This window comes from Molothrus ater, chromosome 10 (assembly GCF_012460135.2).
Source record: "Molothrus ater isolate BHLD 08-10-18 breed brown headed cowbird chromosome 10, BPBGC_Mater_1.1, whole genome shotgun sequence".
NCBI lineage: Eukaryota > Metazoa > Chordata > Aves > Passeriformes > Icteridae > Molothrus > Molothrus ater.
This window is the reverse complement of record NC_050487.2, coordinates 6,708,837-6,729,967: the sequence shown is the minus strand read 5'-3', so window position 1 is coordinate 6,729,967 and position 21,131 is coordinate 6,708,837. Positions and strand designations below refer to the sequence as shown.

General features: G+C 42.6%; 2 protein-coding genes across 14 annotated transcripts in view; one reads left to right on the top strand and one right to left on the bottom strand.

Moving 5' to 3' along the window:
• NEU2 (neuraminidase 2) overlaps window positions 1-20,848 on the bottom strand; it is a 35,786-nt gene extending 14,938 nt beyond the window's left edge. For 2 of the 12 annotated variants that reach the window (XM_036389044.1, XM_036389048.1), the window contains exons 1-2: window positions 16,185-16,248; window positions 4,181-4,287 (exon numbers count right to left, since the gene is read on the bottom strand). In XM_036389044.1, coding sequence (XP_036244937.1) covers window positions 4,181-4,186 — 6 coding nt within the window. In that variant the 5' untranslated portion in view covers window positions 4,187-4,287; window positions 16,185-16,248. Of the gene's footprint in view, window positions 1-1,123; window positions 1,200-4,180; window positions 4,288-16,184; window positions 16,509-17,273; window positions 17,378-18,447; window positions 18,504-20,027; window positions 20,319-20,750 lie in introns of those variants that run through there. The other 10 variants (XM_036389043.2, XM_036389047.2, XM_036389039.2 and 7 more) reach the window with 9 other exon arrangements.
• NGEF (neuronal guanine nucleotide exchange factor) overlaps window positions 8,865-21,131 on the top strand; it is a 37,636-nt gene continuing 25,369 nt past the window's right edge. Inside the window, exons 1-2 of one of the 2 annotated variants that reach the window (XM_036389034.2) lie at window positions 8,865-9,132; window positions 12,446-12,560. In XM_036389034.2, the coding sequence (XP_036244927.1) occupies window positions 8,865-9,132; window positions 12,446-12,560 (383 nt within the window). Of the gene's footprint in view, window positions 9,133-12,445; window positions 12,561-20,884; window positions 21,117-21,131 lie in introns of those variants that run through there. The other variant, XM_036389035.2, reaches the window with a different exon arrangement.

The following is a 21,131-nucleotide window of genomic DNA, read 5'->3' as shown; positions in this document are numbered from 1 at the left end:
CTTTAATTACATTATGTTTCAGAGTTCTTTTGAGCACATCAGGTTATCTCATGTCATGCTCTTCCACTTACATTGAGTTCCTGCTTAAGTAACTTAGAAGAAAAAAGACTAGAAAAATGCAGGAGTATTCACAAACTATAATATACTGCTCCCAGTCCAGAGGTGGGGAACTGACATGCTCAAGATTGCTCAGGGAACTGCGGTAGAGCGAAGAAATTACATCTACTCTCCCAGAACCCGATCCTGTGCCACAGCTATGAGATTAACTACCCTCGTCCCAGCCTTCCTCCTTCTGTGCTTAAAAACTGGGAATGAAGAGGAGGGTAAAAACTGCTGTTAGAAGGAAAGATCCAGAAAGGAAAGATTTGCCAACCTTTCCGAGCACTTGGGTAAAGTGAGCTATAGAATTGCAGTTGCAGACAGCATGGCACTAATGTGACAAGAAGATGGACACTCCCTGTCCATATACATGCAGCCAGAGCACTGCGTATGTCCCTCATTTTCTACAGTGCCATGCTGGCTAGTGCTGCAGCTGGCAAATTAGAAGCAAGTGGGGAAAGCTTGGGGTTGATTGCATAAGCACTGGGTTAGTCCCACAGTACTGGGAGAGAAGAGGCAGCTCCGGGAGCTGCAGTCCAGCAAGCTTCTCTTCCCACCAGGGTCCAAAAATGGCCGCTCTGAAGAGGAAGTTCGCATCGGTCAATGCTGTTTGCTAATGAGTTTCCAGAGCTGTGTATCAAGTGCTTTTCCTGAGTTATTAAAGACCCATGCAGTCAGAGTAACAGGCTGTAAGAATAGAATCAGCTCATGTCATGTTTGAAATTAGCTGAAATTAGCTTGATGCAGTTGACAAGGATAGCATGGCATACCAGCACTCCAAACCTGCCTGGCTTTTCAAACTAGCAGAAACCAGCCTAACAGGATGCTGATGTCTTAGTGACTCCTGGCTCTCTTGTAGCTACACATTTGCAAGCAGATTCACCAAACAGGCACTCCTTAGACCCTCCACCCAATAAACACCAAGGGAGGAAAAAGTGAGAACTCTGCTATTTCTTGATCAACAAAATTCTTTTCCCTGCTTCTGTATGGAAGCTTTCAAATGAAAAACCCTATGAATTCTTACCTTTCTGCAGTTCAAACAACCACCCATGCTCATTTCTTCCATAACAAGTGTCTAATACACAACCAGCAAATCTAGAAATAGAAATGGGCATCATTATATTTTTCCCCAAGAGCAGCACAGGTGTTGTCTGCCCAAGGGACACTTGGCCTGTTTGCTTACTAATGAGTCTGTCTTGAAAAGCTTCAACCAAGACATCTATTAATCCTCCTTTTCCAATTGTCCTGGCATTACTAAACCTCTCTGCTTTCAGCAAGGCATTATCCTCTGGATATTATTTCTCATACTATGTTTTTGACTAAATAATTTCATCAGAGACTAAAGCTTCCATACCTTAGTCCTCTAAGTTTTTAAGTAAGCTCTACGTTGCATACACATTCCGTGGCTAGAAGGCTTCACACAGCCCAAACAGAACAAACAAAAAGGAACAAGGACTCACAACTCCCACATGCAGTCCTGCAAAACAGAAAAGATCATCAGGCAGACTGCTGAGAGCCTTCCTGTGCACGTACTTGCAGAGTACATGGGTATCTCCTGCTTTGAGGCTACATCCTGCGATTTGCCCCTAAGCCCTGAGCTGATTAATTGTGTACTCCCCCCAGCCTAGGAGGTACAAGGATTTGGGTTTTAATTATTCACTTACCTTCTCGAGATAAGCCTGGAAAACCTCATGAGTTTTCAATCACAGCTACTGAGCAACTATTTCACTAGTATCTTCTCAGCAGAAATAAGGAATGGGATGGCATCAATGGCAAGAACATTTCATAAACAGCAGGAAGAAGGAAAGGGGGCTTCCTCTAGAGGCAGGAGTTCTTGTTAGTAGAGAGATATCAGTGATGTCAGAAGAACAAGGATGAGGTTTATACATTTCACTTCTCAGGACTCTCTCTAAATCTTCAAGCAAAGATGCATTTTCACCATTGCATGTGTAATAATTTAAGGAAAGGAATAGAAATAAGGTCAGATTTTTGGTATATTAGTTTTATAATAAAAAGCAGATAGATATATAAATACATATATATAAAAAATGGGTTAATTTACATGAAGTAGTGAAATAGTTCGTTTCATGCAGAGGGAATTGTATGAAGGCACGTATCCTCTTCTGTTATGTCATGTGTCATAACATTTGTAGAACACACTTACTTGGTGGTCCTATGGACACATGGCTTACCTTTATGCATAGAGCTACCCATAACGCCAGACTTCATTCCAGAAATATTTTTAGAGCTAGCAAGAACATCTGAGTAATTTTTAGCTACTTTAAATGTACTGGTTTCTCTCTCTATCCTCATTCACTTGGTCTTAGGGTTTCAAAAGCACATGGTTTGGAGGATTTATTATATGGGTCCAATGTATTTATTTTTAGTCTCTGAAGTGTATCTAAAACAGGTTCTCTGTAACATGTGCAAGACAAAAAGGGTTTTCTTGTCACAAAAGTGTAATGAACTATATAATTCTGTCTTGGTTTTGCTTGCTATAAATAAGGTACCAGCACTGAATCATGGCAATAGAACCATTATGTCAGCTTCCTCAGCTGAAAGACTATCTCACAATTGGGGTGGTTGTATTTTGATTCTGTTAAGGCTGGTTATAGAATTCAATCTTATTTACAAAATGAGCACAAAATATTTAATTTATTTGATATTCTATTTGTCAAACTATTTTATATTCTTTCAGCCAGCATTCTCAAACTTATTGTCTAATTTTCTCTGGCTTCTGCTGCAAATCTCATTGGTCCATGTGTTACTCTCTGGTCAGTCTGTTCTCATGCTCCACCTGTTTGTCTCCACCTCTGTGCCTTAATCAAATAATACCTTGGCCTTGCACCTAAATAGTTGAAATTCCTTTGTCATGTACGTTGCTCTGGACAGGGACATGCACTTAACTGTCTTTTGCCACCCTTTAATAGGAAGTGTCAGGATTGTAAACACTTCCAAGGATGGGGATCCCAACCAGGAACAATGAAAATATAAATATTTGTGTAGTCAGGCAGCTGAGGGCTGTGAGAGATTTAGGGTAAGATGTTACCACGCCCATACATCCTTCTGCTGAAAGTCAGTCCCCCTGGAGCAGGGGTGGCTCAGCAGGACAAGTGAGAGCACCACACTGACACTGACTCCAAGTCTTCACCTCAACCACCGATGAGGCTAAATGAATTCATAGCTGCATCTGCTGAGATCTAAATCTGCCAGAGCCTAGGGCTGAGTCTGTGGGTGTTACTATTCCCCTGACTCAGACAGAAATATCTCCCAATGCAAATGCAGGCCTGAGCTTGGGCAGAGCCCCAGAGCCTCTGCCAGGGTCCTCTCGCATGTGGCACTCCTTGAGGGTTTGGCACCCGCATGAGCAAGAGCGGCTGTCGATGAGTAAGGGCCTGCTGCTGGATTTTGGACTGTGATGCATACCAGCAGAGCTGGGTTTGCCTCATTATCATGCACAGTGAAAGAGTTTAGAGATGATATTCCACTTCAATTAAAACCATGTAAGATGGACAAAAGTCACTGCGTAATACACGAGCAGGGATGTAATAGGGGACTGATGCTGGTGGGAGGCAGAGGTTTGGTTTTGGTTTGCACAAGACTTTAAGAAAAACATTTGAAAATGAAACCATTTAGATGCAGCTAAATTAGCATTTGCATGTACATTCAGACACTATTTAAAGAAGAAATATTAAAGGAGCCATGTTATTTATAAAAGCTTGAAGTAAAAATTTTGTCCTAAAAGAGCTCTATCTGGTTCATCTGGATGAAAGGTGCATCCCTATATTCAAAACCAGATAAAACCTTCCAGATGAGTCATTAATAGGGCTTTTACACTTGAGATGACTTCAACACATAAAAAGGAAGAAAATATTATAAGATTTTCTGCCTTTCTACAGCACAAACACGCTACAGCCTAGACAGCAATTTCTCCATTGAGCCCCAAAACAAAACGATGTGGAACTAGACATCATTTACAGGGGCATTTAGCCATGGATGGATTTGAGCTGATGGCAAAACTAAAACAGCACTAGGTAACTCAGAGTAGGTGTTCACTGCCCTGTGTGATGAAAGCACCCACCTGCATATTTTGAGTGGACACTCAGACACATCAATACTGTTGTCTTCATTCCTGGTGGTGGTAGGGACATAGTCAGACAAAGGGAATTCTTCTGTGACTGCATATCCCTATATAGGCAAAGCATTCAGTCAAGTTGTAGTCATACCTCTTGTTTTCTGCTTTGAAACATCCCTGAGTTACACAGCTGGAGATTTCTGTCTGTCTTCTGGTATTAATTAAGCAATCTTCATTACTCTTTCAGGCTGGGCAACAGTGTTGTTTAGTATCAGCAAATTGAGCAGTTTTAATTTCAAAATCCTTGTGTTTACTTTCTTATTACAGTACTTAACACTTTTCAGTCAGCCTTCGCACTTTAAAGAGGAATTAGGAATTTACTGAAGGACTGGATTCACCAGCAAGGAGAGCCATCAGTCTTATCCTGCTGCACCCCTTCTATCACAGGGAAGGCTGACAACAGTGAACCAAATAAGTCCCACACAAATGAATGCTTTGTGGCAGTGGAAGAAAGGGTGCAGAAAAAAACCCTCCCAGAGACACAGGCTGTCAGATCAGGGCCAGCACCAGGCACACCAAAATAGCCCATTATCCAGGACAGCAAAGTACTAGGGAGGCAAAGAATCCATGATCCAGCTGCCTTCTCTGCTGTGCTGGAGCTCTGGAAAAGTGCCACTGAGAGAGGGGCCAGGGTGTGTGGAGCAGCAGGTTTGGCAGGGAAGGAGGTGGCTCTTTCCAGCAGCTCAGACACCACTTGCACCCCTCCTGTCTCAGCAACAGCTGAGGCAGGCAGGTGGCTCTCCAGGGCTGCCAGCCCCCAGCAGCTCCCTCTGCTACCAGTGCCCACCGGGGCTGCCACCAGTGACAGACCACACAGTCTGCCTCTACCATGACTCGTTTAGCTGTGCCTGCCTGGCACATCGTAGGATGAGGGAGAGATGCTCAACTGGTGCCAGAATGCTCCTCCTGCTCCAGACTCCCACATCAAACTGTCCATATTAAACCCACTTGAAATACCTGCAGGTCTACACAGCTGCAATCTCAGCTTTCAGTCTGCAGCTCTGCTACTAAAAGCATCCTTATCTTTGATTAGCCCTAACTGGTTAACAGAAGTTACACCTAAAACACCTTTGATACATCTGATACTCTTCATATCCCTCTAAGTCCACTCTCTTTATACAGTAGTCCCATCCACAGCCAGCCCATGCCTTGAAAACACCTCCAGTCCCACCCTCCCAGAGGCAGCAGTGCTCCCTGTTTCCTACACACATCCATGTGTCCAGGTCCACTCTGTTCCAGGAACCTCAGTCCCTTTCACAGCTTGTATTAGCATCTTACCCAACATCCCTGAGTTCAGCTGTTCTTGTAAAAATTCATGGCATTTGCTGGTAAATGCCAGTTTTTTACATAAGCAAGTAAAATTTATATACAGTCAAATTCCTGGAGGCTGGATTATGTGTGAGTCAAAATGCATATTTCTAGTGTTGCTGTATGTGCATCACTTTCTGGCTTCACTGTTGCCATCTTTCTCTTTTCCCTACAGACTGCTACTTTGGTCTCCATGAGCTCCAGGGAAGTGTTTGCCTGCAAAGCACATTCAGGTGAGTGGTGACTCAAGCCATGTGATTTCAAGGTGGCATGTGAATATACTTGGGAGGGGGTACTCCTGACAAAACACCTGGCACTCATCTACCTCTGACCATCAGAGATGAATACCTTCTTCAAAAATTCTCTACAAACACTCAGACAGAGGTAGTTAAGGTCCACACATGCTTGAGCTATTCTCTGTCACAGAATAGTTTGACTGCTACAAGAAAAAAAGTAATACTAAATTTGAATGCATCATTCAAACATATCCCTAGTTTTTTTAATATACTACCTCTGACCATCAGAGATGAATACCTTCTTCAAAAATTCTCTACAAACACTCAGACAGAGGTAGTTAAGGTCCACACATGCTTGAGCTATTCTCTGTCACAGAATAGTTTGACTGCTACAAGAAAAAAAGTAATACTAAATTTGAATGCATCATTCAAACATATCCCTAGTTTTTTTAATATACCTAAATTACTGGAAAAGTCAGGACTATTTGATTGACATATCAGCAAATGGTTTCTCAGTACTTTCTTAGAGTATCAATTTTGAAATCAGAAGTATGACTTCAGAAATGCATTCTGTTCTTGAATTCTTCATTGAAGAAAGTAAAAAACGGCATATATTGTTTATAACCACCACATTAAACAAGTGCCCCTTCTGCCTCTCCTAGAAAACATGAAAGTCTCTCTCTCATCCATTGCTATCTTCACTTCTGGTCAAGGATCTTGTTTGTTAGGGACTGTTTGATAACCTGGAAACAAGTTAAGTTTTCAGGACAGGCACCCTTCACTCCTCTGATGAGTATCTGGCAAAGTGAAGCACACAGTTTTGCCAGGGGTACTGAACATACAGATAAGTCTTTGGGTAACCCAGCTGAGTATCACCTGCCCATGCAGGGGGCTCCTTCTCTGCCAAGGATCTTTGTAAAAGCTCAACAATGACATCCATGTACTCTCATATTCACCAGGTAGGTGAAAGGGGAAAACAGTCTTCTCCATGCACACATGTGCATCTCTTTGCCTAATGGTCCCTTTGGACATTTAATGGTTTTGAAACTACTCCTGACTGGTGAGCAGCTCCTGTGAAAACTTTATCCATTTTTTCAATAAAATACTAGCAGCAATTTGCAAAGCATTGCAAGTTTCATCAGCTTGGCAAAGGTCGTGACAGAGACAGGCCCCAGTATGAGTCACATGGACAAGGGGTGGCCTCTTGAAGCACAGAGGAACTTTGATGTAGAGGAGATTGTCATAGGTTCATCTCCTTGAGTGCCAAGGCATAAAATAATCTATAGAAGAGAAATAAATAAAAATGTAACAATTGTTAGAGTTTGGGGTTAAGTAGGATTACTGCTGTAATATTAATTGTAGTCCACTTAGAAGACATACTTCCATCACAGTTGCAAGGATCAAGTCTTTGGGGCTCTAGTCTTAGGACAAAAAAAGGCAGAGGAGAAGCAGTAGCCTCTTCTCTCTTTTCAAACTTTCTCCAACAGCAGCTGCTTTTATTTCGTTGTTCCACAGACCGACAGAAAAAGAAACAGGCTTAGTGAATCTCTGTACCTCAGAGTAGTTTACAAACCAAACTTAACACCACCACTGACAAATACGTCCTTCATACACTTCCATTAACTCTGGAAACAGTCCCAGAGCAACCACCATAGTTCCAAACAGTCCAAAAGGCAGAACTGAAGTCAGGATCCAAATTTAGAGCTGCATGCTGTGGTTAGGTAATGAAAGAAGAAAGCAGACTTTCTCCTCTCTAGAGCCAAGAAGCTCATGCCCAGTGCATGATTTCAGGGAGTGACCTTCTCTTTATAAGGATAAATCATAGTGCCTTCAAAAAACATTGGAAAGCAGAGGATTCACAGATGATGGCCCAATTGTCCCTGGTGTCCCAGGGTCTGCTAGAGTGACCCCAGGGACAAGCATGGGAAATGTTTGTGGAACACACGAGTTCACAGAGATTGCAGAAGACCCATAAAAAATTGAAACACCTACTTTCTAAGCTATCTTGTGCCTTGGATATACTGTAACATAACAAACCAATGATACATGTGACTTCTTAAAACAGCATCTAACTAATCCGCAGCACAGTTTTATGCCCTTCTCTCAGCTTGCTGTCAATTTTATATTCACATTTTCTATACAGCATCTCTTTCTATTACTCATGACACCCCATCAGTCACAAAATCATATTATATATTCAGGAAGACTGACAGCTGAAAGAATTCAGCAAAGGACCAGAGAATGCTTAAGTAATCTGTTCATATTTTACCCAGTCCTACAAAGGCTGAAAGATCAACTGATGTTTTGCTGTTGTGATGTGCCTCCTAAAAATTCTTGGGAGTCCAGGCGTAGTCCATGTACTGACACAAAGAGCAGAGAAATTTTGTGCTGAAGTCACTGTGTCAATGAGGAGGTACACTGGCACTTGAGGGGAACTTTGGGAAAGGAAATCAAACCTCTGCACTCTATAATCTTGTCTCTTCTACCTTCATGCCCTACAGTTATGGATTTTTCTTCACTTACCTGCACAGCAGGCATGAGTGCTGTTGATAAGTATTAGAAGGCACCCAGCCCTGTAAAAGGCATTAATTCTTCTATTACATGGAGGAGTATACAGATAATAGACAGATTTACTGAGCTTTCTCTTCAGCTTTTACCTTCTATTCAGTAACATTTTCACCCTCATGAAAAAGGGCATGGCACTATCTGTTTTACACTCTAAATCAACCAGTAATACCAAACCAAAATACAACATTCTTCCAGTAACATCTGTCATATGTCATGGAATGGCAACCATGAACATATCAAAGCAATGTTCAGGACATGAGAATAAGCCTTGTAAGGTGATGATGTCAGAATGATCTCTGATAAAAAGTCCTGTATAGTCCCTGTTATCCTAATCAGATGATGGACTATGGCCTCTGAACTAACCAGAACTTTGTCCTCTCTTCTCCTGTTACGTTCTGTTTTATCTGTCTCCAGCTGTAATTCAGATAAAGCTGATGGAGTTGTGGAGGCTACCTGTCTTCTGCTGCTCTGCTGCTGATCCACCATCTCAGTTGCTATAGAGACCAGCTCTGGAAGCCATGGAGGAGCATGGGAGAGAAGCCACCCACAGGCTCTCCACTGGTGGGCTCTGGCAGGGCCTTTCTCAGCAGGTACTGAGAGAGTCAGGTTCGGTCTCTGAAGGTGAGGAAGAGTCAGCAGGTGCTAACCCAGTGACGCACGAGGGGGACTTGCACACACAGTACATTGCCATTCAAAGAAATTCCAGGTACTACCGATCCATGAGGCTGCCAAACAGAGGGAAAAGAAAGACTTCGAGAGAGGCAACGCACATGCAGCATGCTACAGGTGAGTACTGACCCAAACAGCATTATGCTTCTTTTTCCAGTGAGATTAGGAACTAGAGGAGTCAACAAAACAGAAGGACAGGAAGATAGAAAGCAGCTCAGCTGTCAGCACATAACAGAACACCTCTGCCCTACAGCACAGTGGGCAGAGGAGTGCCATCCTTCTTTTTTCAGCTTGGAAATATAAAATGGTTGGATGTTTAAAGACATTTCATGACAGAGAATCTAAACATATGTGGGACTCTGCACTGCCACCCCTCTGCTCTGTAGGAGAAAAATAACTTAGAGAAAGACATGAAGCTGTCAATGAAGCAGGGACTTTAGCATACAGAAATAAATGTTCAAAAGTACAGAAAACAGTCAGCAAAACCAGAGGAAATTGCAATGGTTCCTTCTGAGGGACAAACAAGACTTCTGTGAAAGTGCAGTTACTGCTACTTTGCACTGAAGAGAGCCGTAAGAAACACCTAGACTCCCTTTAAACAAGGAGGTTGAAACAACAGGAGCACCATCCAGAACATACATGCATTCAGCCATGGCTTCAGTAAAAAAAGGAATGCGTTGGCTTTCCCTGAGTATGAATAGTACAGAGCATTACTGCAAGGCCAGGCTGGAACCAGGCATCTTTCAGGTGCCAGAGCTGGAACCTTGTCTGAGCAGCTGTCTGTGAAAGAAGCAAGGGAAAGATAGGAGAAATGAAGAGAGTGCCAGGAAATGAGCTACTGCAGCACACTGAGAAGCACTGGAAACAGGGCTGCATGAAGGAAATTGAAGTGGTTTTAATCTAAGTCCAAAATGACAGAGACCTGGAACTGGGAACATAGAAAATGCCCTTTGCTTCCATCTCCCAGATGCTTCAAGAAACTGAATTTTAAAACTCCTTCACAGCAAAGTTACCTTATCCTATTATCAGGTTATAATCTAACAGAATCAATGCTCTGGACTATGAACTTTGGATAGCTGGTGATATACAATCAAGATGATACAACACTGCTTATGTTCACTGCTGTGCAAACCACTGAAAGCTATTGCTTTGTTATGTAGCAGTAAAGCCACCTCTTCAGCTCCTGAAAGTAGGAGTTTCTCAAGTTCCTTAAGAAAAAAAAAAGAACAGACGTCCTCCACCCCCCAAATAAAAGGGGTGTGGGAAATGTCCCCAAGAAAATAGGTGTGTTGTGCCTGCCTCACCAAGGGAGCCATGCAATTTCAGTATAAAGGTCCATTCAATCCTGTGGCACGGACGGAAGGAAAATCCCCTCCTTTGTCCAAGTTTCCAAGCAGACAGCAGCAAAGAGCTCCTGTTTAATACTCTGCTACTGTTGCAACAAAGTTTGTGGATAAACTGAGGGTTGCCTATGCAGGAGCAGAGCTGCTCTCCACCCTGTGGGTGCAGACAGGACCAGAGCAGAGCCACCCTCTCCCCGCCTCCCAGAGCACTGCTGCAGGGCGAGCACAGCACAGACCCGCCCTCCCTCCCGTTCCCGGGTGTCACAGTGTCCCCACAGCTGCCGAGGAGGTCCTCACCCCTGTGATCTGCAGCTGGCAGTGCAGCAGCACCATCACTGAAGGACTCACCTTCTTCATAGACCTGCAGCATCATGGCATCAGGATGTTGGCAGAGGAGGACAGCCCTTGTGTCTTGGCCTGTGTCATTGAGGAAGGACAAGCTAAGAGAAGGGCTTCTCTCTTAGCAACTCATTACAGCATCCACAATGCTGACCTGTGCTTCTCTGCCACTCCCCTCCCTGTATTACCACTACTTAAACAGGACTGGTTCCAAACAGGGCTTTTCCTTCCATGCCTGCAATTGTTCAGCACACTGGGGAATGTGTCCCTTCTCCAGTCTGTACAGCAACACCTGGGCTAGGAGCAATAGTTCTTTCTCTGAGGCAACTGTAGCAAGTCCTCCTCAAAGCTACAGCCTTTAAATTCAGCTAGGATTGTGTAAGCAGCATTTCTGCTCTCTCTCTTTACTTCCCTGAATCCATTCCCTCTCCTGAAACTGGACAGTGGGTGCTTCTAAACTAGCCCCATTTGAACTTCTGACAGCATTTGCTGACATGCATGGAAGCAAGGGATGGGTGAGCTATTTTATATTGCCTTCCAACCCATTTGAACAGCAGCTATCCAAGAATGTGACTCAAGCTCAAATGTTAACCAGTTCTCATTTTGCTTAGGGAACAACTGGAGGGGAGGAGAAGGGAAGGAAAAAAGACAGGAAGAGACAGAAAAGACAGAGTTGGATACAAAATGAGAAAAATAAAGACTCAAGAAATGACATCACTGAAAAGCCATTTAAAATTTTCTAAATCCAGCTCAGGGAAGGCTTCCATATAGGCACCCTTTGCACCAGCCCAGCTTTGGCTTATAGCCTAGGAGCTGTAAAACATAATAGATGCTTTTCTTTAACTAGAAGAAGAATTGTTGGCTTGTTTTGGTTTTTTTAAGCAACCTTTGACCGAAGGATAAAGTGTTTAAACTATGGAAAGTGAATAACGCAAACTACTATTTCATAAGGCCTTGGCTCTATTTTAGGAAGTCTTCAAACTCTGGATGTCATCCCTTCCCTCTGAAAATTTATTTAAAAGGTGAATCAGAACCCTGTTTCAGTCAGAGCACTGACCTGACTGTCCTGTCACCAGTGTGAAAGATAAACAGAATTATGACTTAGACCAAAATATTTCTAATAAAAAACAGCAAGGCCATTTATCACAAGCCTCAAACAATAGGAGATTTCATTTGAAAAACGAGATGCATCTTCTCCTGCCAACTATTGCAGTAGTATGCCTTGGACTTAATGCAACTTTGACTCCCTGTGAAAGGATCAGTGGTTCATCTGAGGGAAATTGGAGAAGTAATTAAAAGTAAAGCTCCTCTCTCGCCAACTCTAACCTTGATTTATCTAGTAAACTGAACATCTTCAGAATGCAGATGCAGTAAAGCAGAGCAGTAATGAAGCCTTGATTTGGCAAACCAAATATTGGCATGCACAGCCACACACAGCTGAACGTTTTCTGCCTAAATAACTGCACTGAAAATCACTCATGTTGGGACCCAGCCTGCAGTGTGAGAGTGCTACTCCCATACATAAGAACTGGTGCCCTAAATCCAACTTCACCTTTTCTCAGCTGCATTTGCATTATACAAGCGGATGACACTTCAATCTTGTTTGACAATCAAAGCTAAAATGTAACCACCTTTGTGTCTTGTGGTTTTCCTGTTGCCCTTTGGTGTCAGCAAGCCACTACATACAGTAAAGGTAAATTAGGAAAATTACTGTTTTAACACCCTCTTGGCTTTCTCTTATATCACAGGTTCGCTCAAAAACTATGAGCCCATCAAAGAGCCTCTGAATGTTTTACCACAGAAGGGATCACCATGTCCAGCAAACTCTGATCCAACAACGTTAGATGAATCATTGATCCAAAGGTAAGGAGATTCCCATGCAGAGTATTCCCCATGCCCTCCCTGAAAACGACTCAGTGGTGTCAGAGTGAGAATGCTTCTTTTGGGAAGGACAGATGGACTAAGCTGTAGCTCTGATCCATGCCTTCTCACCTTGACTTGTGGTGCTGCTTTCAGTCTTAATGACTTTTACAGCAGAGTATTAGCATGGTGGTAAAAGGGTCTTATCAATATGGGTTTGGGGAAGACAGTGAAGGAAAGAGGGGCAACAAGAAGACAGTGGGGAAGATGGAAAAAAGGGGAATGTGATGCAGGATCACCCAGTAGTGTTAGCAAACTGGGCAGACTGCCTTAAGCAGTTTCTTGAGAATAAGGAGAGCCTGTGGGGATTTCGTTATGGACCATCCCAGCATCAGGGTAATCCCTTTCTCGGCCTTCATAGAGAACTCTTCTGAAGCCTGTTACACAATCCTGCATGGAAAACAGGATTTTATAGCTGAAGAAGTAGCTACAAAGATCTTTTCTAAAATATCCAGACTTTTTGTTTGCTTTTTACTTTAAAGAACTGATAACCAATAGAGGCTTTCAGTGAGGTAGTCCATTGACTTAAATCCCTCAACAACAAAGGTCCAGCAGAAGACCCTGGTCCCATAACTCAGAAATTTGCATACATCCCACAAATCTGCCCTCACTCCTGCTCTCTTGCCACTGTAGTCAGGCAGAAAAGGAGCAGCTACCTATCCCTACATTTTCAAATATAACTGAGGTTTTCTCCCAAACTCATTCTCCAACTACTCACCTCCTGTGTGTACAACTGTGAGATAGTCCCTGCTTCTACTGTAGATCAAGCTGGAAGCAGTAAGCACTTGTCCTCTAAGGGTGCATGCATCCTGCTGCACCTGTCTGGTCCTAATTACTGAGACCAGCTGTGTTGGGCTAATACAGAGTGCCTTCCCAGGCACCTTTCCCTGTGGAGAGGACTCCAACACAACCAGTTTAGCCAAATGTCAAAGTGGATTTAAATAAATTAATTGCCCTGGCTAAAATTGATTGCCCCTTGGCCGTAAACTGAGCATATGAAATGAGACAGCCACAGTCTGCTGCAATGTCAAACCTGTCTGTCTTCCTTTCCTTGGGGCATAATTATCACTGTCAGTCTGACATCCTGACACTGGCACTCAGGCAGCTCTGAAATGTGCAATTTCTGATTCTCCCTGGAGCTGGAAACAATGAGCCTGTGCTAGGAGTTAGTTGTATCAAAGATGCTGCTGTGCACAGAACCTGTCAGGTCAGTACAGGTTCTAAGTCATGTCTGCTATAAGCAGGCAGTCCTGCTGAATGGCATCTCTTGAAATTGAGCACAGAGATTTAACAGAGAATGAGACCCAAGTTCCAGCTCAAATTCAACCCATGTCCTCCTTCCTTCTCCAAAAGATCAGTTGTAATTTGTAGGAGAACCACTAGAAATCTGCAATGGGAAAGCATGTAAGAACCTAAAAAAATGCCATTATTTATAGTATCAATAGTATCTCACTTCTATTTGGAAAAAATGGCATTGTGCAGATAATAAATTTAAAATATTATTGCTGGTCTTAAGAAATACATTTAATTTCTCCCCAAAAGAATAAATCTGGTGCCTGCCAGCTGACCATTCTGCTGAAAGCAGAAGCTAGCAGAAGAGACAGTACAGGCACCTCTGACCAGGACTGGGAAGATCGCTGACATTCTCAGGAGTGGATCACCACAGTCCTGAGGGCAAGTGGGCCAACAGTCCTGCATCTCTTCACATTCACAAGCATGGTACAGCAGCCATATAAATACTAGGGCTGGGCAGTCACCCAGCATGAATCCCTTCTCCTTGCATGAAGATAATCAGCAGGTCTGACACAAATGGATTCTTCACAGGCAAGGATGTTATTTCACATATAGCCATGCTACATAACTCAGGGCAGGAAGTAAACACAGCTGGGGAACATAGAGAAGAGCTCAGGAAAAGAAATTGTCATCTGCATTGTACTCAGGATTTTGATTTGAATCTACATGTCTTTCAAAGCCCTGAGAATAGCAGAGTAATTCACTGATCTCACAACACTGATGTCTGAACACAAGATATCCTCAAACATTATTGCTGGTGTTCCAAACTCTGGATGGCCACGAGCCATCCATAAGATATTTCCTAAGAGAGTTTTTATGCCTAACTATGCTCAAATGATATTTTTTCCCCATGACCTTTCTCTTACATGACCTCCAGCTTCCCCTAAGCAGAGTAGAGTTCTCCACAATATTCCATGGCTTCCTCTCAGTCTTGCCCATTGTACAAAGGTCCAAACCCCTACAATGACAAGCCACTTCCCAACAACTCGGCTGACTTGCCCTGACCATATCAGTGCTGAGCTTCTAGCACAAATTCTGCTTCCCAGAGTAACCAGAGCCAAAGCCCTGGGAGGAGCTGCACTCATAAAAAGCTGTTCTTTCACTGGGATCAGTCCTTCCAGCTCTGGTGTGGCAGCAGCTGTGCAGAGATCATAGAAAGCTGTCACAGAAGATACATTGGAAGAGCAAGGCAGTGTGACATTTCACTTTGCAAAGCTCATGGAGGCCATTGGTCTACCAGTGCAGAGCAACCTATTTCTTTATGCTGCTTATGAAACCTCCAATTCAGATAAACAAGGACCATCTAAAAACCCTTTGATCACACTTGATCTGAGCTCAAAGAATGGAAGTACTACAACAATGAATACAAATAATCACCTCTGGCAGCAAGAGGGAATCTAGCTTGTTTGAATTCCTGCAAACACGTGTATTAGAGAGAAGCAGAGCTCATGTGAAATAGCACAGCACTCTGAAGGGTGCTCATGTGAGTGTGGGTTAGCATCCTTAGCCCAGCACTCTCGGTCCTGGGCAGCAGAGGGCACTGCTTTTATAGCCTGATTTAACCAGAAGAGCAGGAAAAGCCTCTGGAGAGTCCAGGACCTGGATTGCAAAAGGACTTATACCATATTTGAGCAAGTTTCCTTCTATTTATGAAATACATTTCTTAAAGTTACCTCCTCTTTATGCTGCCAATGGTGCTTCAACTTGCAAGTGGTGAAGTCATGAATAGCTGGTGCAAACACCTGTTGACCAAATCTTTAAATTTTGTTGCTCTACAACAAATTTTTGTTCTTTCAGAGATAGATAAATAGATTTTTTCCTATCCCTCTTTGTGTGCAATCTGCATCCTGAAAAGTCTAAGTCTATTTGCAGGGAGAAGTATTTTAAAAACCAATACATTTTCAGTAAAAATAGCCACGGTGGGTATTAAAATGTCATTACTGTGAAAATTTCATATTTCACAGGATCACACAAAATAGCAAGCAATAACATACACAATTCTAATAAAGCATCCTTCCAGCATACAGCCAATGCAGATCCCAATCCCAGCCTGCCCACCTATTCCACCCATTCTCTGCTTGCCAGGTTTTTTAGCCCACTCATATTTTCATTACTGTGCAAGGTCTCAGCTTTGCCTTCCAGGTCACCCAATCTGATCTGCTTCATCTGGACATGCCCTGACCCCCAAGTTCTCCATCAATCTCTTTGTTTCACTCCTTTTCTATCAGCTTCAACTTGTCATTCCCCACACAATTTCCTCAGCCTACTACTTACCAGACACATTATTCTCGCTTTCCCACCTGTGGCTCATATCTCAGTGTCCTTTTGGTCCACAGGCTCTTCACCATTTGGCTCCTTATACAATCTTAGTAATCCATCCCTCCTCCTAGCTCCAGTGCCAAATTTTACAGTCTCTTCCTATTCACCACTTCCTGAAGCATCCAGCTGTGGGTGAGTTCCTTTCTTCATAGCAATCCCCTGGTCCAGAAGCAGACCTCTTCCTCGCCATGCTTGAGTCTTGCTCCTTCTGTTCTGTCAGTCAAGTGGATTTCTCATCATGCTGATCACAGACACGGCCTTTATTCGCAGTGCCTAGATCTGGACCAGGCAGTTTTTACAGCTACAATATTGGAAATTCTCTCAGCCCTCAGCACAACACACATTCTCTCTATGGGCAGGAGCTCAGGAATTTTAGGTGCTAAAATCTAAGTCTAAAATTTGTGTGCATTGTGGCAGTGGAAAAGAGCCTATAATTCTATGGATTTTCATGAGTGTGGAGAAGATAAAACCCTTGCAACCCCAAAATGTCATTTTGCATATCAACAGAAAGCAAAGTTTCTTGAAGAAGAGAACAACAGGGATCAAATAATATTTTCCTAAGTCTAATAAATAGTTAATTTTTAATATATAAAAAAACCCTTGTCTCTGGCAGATGGTCAGTAAGTAAAAAGATAACCCTGATGATTATGAGCATCTAAATGTTAGAAGCACATAAAGATCTCATGAACGGAATTTCTGAATATTTTTAGTTATTGGTAAGGCTGCCAACAGATATAACTAAGGTGTTTTGATGAAAGATTAAGGAGCCTCAGAAGTGCAGATATGTTCCTAGGCTTTAGGATCTAAAAATACTAGGGATGAGAATTTCTGCCTGTCTACCATTAAAAAGTCAAAAATCAGGAACAGAGAGTGCCCAGACATATTGCTTACCAAAATCACTGTTAAAATATACACATGAACAGAGGGAAGCTGAATGAAACTGAGGTATGAAAAAGTCCTTGACTAGGTATAACATTCAAATCTATTAGTAACTTCACACTTCTCAATAATTTGGTTAGCTCAGATTTTAAAAGTGCTTCTTACCTCATCTTGTGGCCTTTCGTGGTGTGAAACTCCCACTGACTAGAAGAGTTTGGGGAATTTTTCATGAATAAGATCTGCTGGGCTGCCTCTTCTCTTTTTAGTTTCTAGAAGAGGAGATATAATTTCTAAAAATTGCTATAAGACAACATTTAGAAAATGCATTTAAATTTCATTCGAAAACAAGCTCTTTGCACGGCTTTATTCTGAGGATTGCTTTTGATTTGAAACACACATAATAAATCTTAATTCAAATGATTACTCATTTTTCAAAATTACTAGTGCCTGAAAATACAAACCAAGATTGGGAATTCATCCCTCAAGCGTAACTTAAATGAGATAATTGCAATAAACTAATTATAAACTCTCATCAATCATCACATTTTTAACACAACATGGACCAGGTCAGCCAGTATTTCAAATCTTTTCCAGCAGCAGTACAGCGAAGCTGGAAACAGTCTGCAGCAACACAAACCCTTCTTTGCAGAATACATGCAAGCTCAAACCCCTTCCCTTTGTCCACAGGGAGCTGAACCATGATCATGCCCCATGTCAATCGAGCATGGCCACCAAGGATCATTTCCAGTGCCTTTATGCTTGCAGACCCTAAAAGTTCCAGAGAAAAAACTGGGATTTGGTCTGTTGGGGCATTGCATGACTTCTGTCACCAACAGGAGCAGAGGTCACCCAGCACCGGTTCTACAGTGCTGCAGGAGAACTATTGTGAGGCTTTAATGCATATTGTTCTAGTAGTCAGATTCTTTCTTTCTCCCTACAACTAGACAAGGAATTTTAGGATTAATTAAAGGGACTGTGGTGAGAAAACAGGTTTGTCATCATGAGTTCACGCTGATTTTGGTAACTGGGGAAAAACTATTTAGGCTCTGATCAAATTGCTTGTTGTTACAGTGAGAGAAAAAAGTACACCTCCTCTAAACTTCTACCTCATGTTTAAGATCAGGTGGAGTAGAAACCTCTCCAGGCCTGAGCCTGCCATTTCACAGCAGTGAAAAATTATCCAAGGTGGCACTGCCATGGTCTTGACATCTATCTGCACGTCTGCTCTGTTGGCACTCACTTTGAGCTCACTCTGTAGTCAGACAATGCACACATAGATCTAGTTCTACCAAAAAAAGAGAATCATTTTCCAAGAGTTTAGCTGCCCAGACTTGCTTACTGTGAATGGGATAAGCTTGAGTGAGTGCTGGCATAAAAGCAGAGGTAGATATTTGCCTCAGGGAGTTGAGTAAAAAAAAAAAAAGAAAAAAAAAAAAAAAAGTAGAAGTAGAATTGAGCAGCTATATCAGCTTAAATTACATACAAAATCCTAACAATTGTGGAAATAGGGAAGCATCTTATAGCTATTCTACCTCACAGAAATAGCTCAGTATTGACTGACTTAAAGTAGTATCTGGTGAATAGGGCATTTAGCATGTTCAAGAACCTTTCTGAGTGACCAGAGAAAGCAGAGCAGCTCCAGAAGAGACTGACCTGCCCTGAAACAGGCAGTAACATGTGGGATGCAAGGGAATAATACATCTCTGACCTCTGACTCTGACCTGGATCCCCCACTCCCAGCCTGAAGATCCCAGTCGCCAGACCACTCTGACAGAATCACTTGTTTGCCTGCCTTTAGTTTTTGTGTCAAACTTTAAAAGCTTTCTGTTTTGTCCCCAAACAGAAAAGCAAGACTTAGAAAATCCCAGCAAATTTTGTAGGACAGAAATATCTCCTTCTTGCTAAATATAATTTTTTTGTTCCAGTCCCATGAGTACTGGGAACACTCTGTCACCTCAGTTGGGAGTAAAAGTATTTCTCAGTATTTCTTGTTTTGTTTATGGATATTCTCTGTTACAAGAATAAAACTAGGAAGGAAGGAAGAACAACATATTTGAAAGATCAAATTACAATTTAAAAAGAAACAGTCCTAAAGGAAGGAAAAGCAGAGTACTGGTCATTGCTATGCAGTGTAACAGCTCTCTGAGACACAGAAACACAAGCTGGGCCTGCCATGGCTACAGGGGATATTTCACTTCTAGCTGGTGTTTCACCTCTTCAAAGCTTCCACTGGGTTTATTATCATTATTGCTTTCTGTGATATTTTCAAGTTTTCATCTCAGACCAAAAGTAAAATTATGCTGGAAAAAGTGAAAGAAAAGGGAAGACAGGCAGGATCAAATTACCAGTTACGGGATCATAAGAAGATGCTTTCTATTTCTGAATGTTTTTCATAGCATGACCCAGACATTTTTCTAAGAAGAAATTTCAATTTCAAACAGATTTAACCCTTGAGAGTGAAGCAATGTAAGGGGTTAGGAATCTGTTAAACTCTTAAATCATACTTCTGAAAGATTTGTATTTTTTTTTAGTTAATACATCCAAAAGTTATATTTAGATATACGTTCATTCTAGGAGTGTCAGTTAAGAGCTTATACACTGATTTCACTTTGCATACTAGAGAGAACTCCTCACTGCTCTTATCCTTCCCTTGAGAAAACAGTAAACAGCATATCTGATTTTCCAGATTTCAGGGTAATGAAGAGGCTCCCTTTTTCTAAGAAATAAGTTTTTTAAAAGCCTACCCACTCTCTAAAACCCTTGACAATATTCTTGCCCTGGCAGCAAGCCACCAAAAAATGAGCTTCAGATAGTTGCTGCTGCTTTATCCCTTCCACAAGGTTTTGGCCACCCCGACACTCACCTGGCTGCCCCAACCCTGTAATGCCCAGTGTTTAATGGCTGATAATGCATACTGACCATCTATCCAGTGACAATCTCAGCCACAGCTCTCAGGCTCTCATCCTCCTCTGTAAGTACAGCACAGGCTCCAACTCTCACCCTCACCCTGGTATTTCCTTTCAGTTGCTTGATTCTTCTGACCTCCTGGTCAGGGACTGCACAAAGACCACACTCGCAGCCCTCTCTGAGCCCTCAATGACATTTCCAGCTGTTTTCCTTTCCCATTCTGCTTCTTCATGACTTAACAACTGAGCTCTCCTGTGTGCCAGATCTAGATCTAGTTCACATAAGCTGAAGGAGTTTCTCTGGACGTATTGTCACATGCTGATTAAAAGCTATACTGACATACCATTTAGCAAAACCAATATAAAAATGATAAAAAGGAAGCCATTTTACACATACAGACTAACACAAGGATTCTATGTTGTTGCATAAATTACTTTATCACATACAGAAAAAAATCATGGTAATTTATGCAACAGGGAGAGAGCAAGCACAAGGAATAGCAGAGCATTTTTCCTCTGTTAACTCTTCAGTTGCAACGTGGTGCAGATGACTTTTTTTTTTTTTGCTGAGGGTTACTAACATGTGGTGAAGAGCTGCACCCAGCCTGTCCACAACCACTTGGACTGATGCAAGGATGTAACCGTACTCTGGAGCTCAAGAGAATTTATCCCTGAGGCAGAAAAACAATTACCTGAACGAAGACAGATATAGATTACTGAGTACTGAGATACTTACTTCCTAAACGAGGAAATATATCCTTATGGAAGTAGCGACGCTAAGGAATGGGAGATGAGGGAAATGACCGAGCGGGTGCGAAGCCCTGCCGGAGAAGGAGAGGCGAATAGCAGCCAATCCTGTGGGGTAATCAAGAGTGCGCTTCCCGGCAGGAGGGATTAGGCTGAGTTTCCCAGTTACATTCCTCCATCTCAGGGTTTCACTCCTGGAGAAGAAATGCACCATATGCACCAGATCTGGAAGCAATTCAGGAGAACCCCCCTCTGCCACCCCCTTTCCTCCCTCAAAGCCGGCGCCATCCACACATAAGCAGAGAGGTGCAGGGGATGGGGGGCAGCGCTACGCCCCGGGGCTGAGGGACGGGAGGTCAGTGCCGGGGCA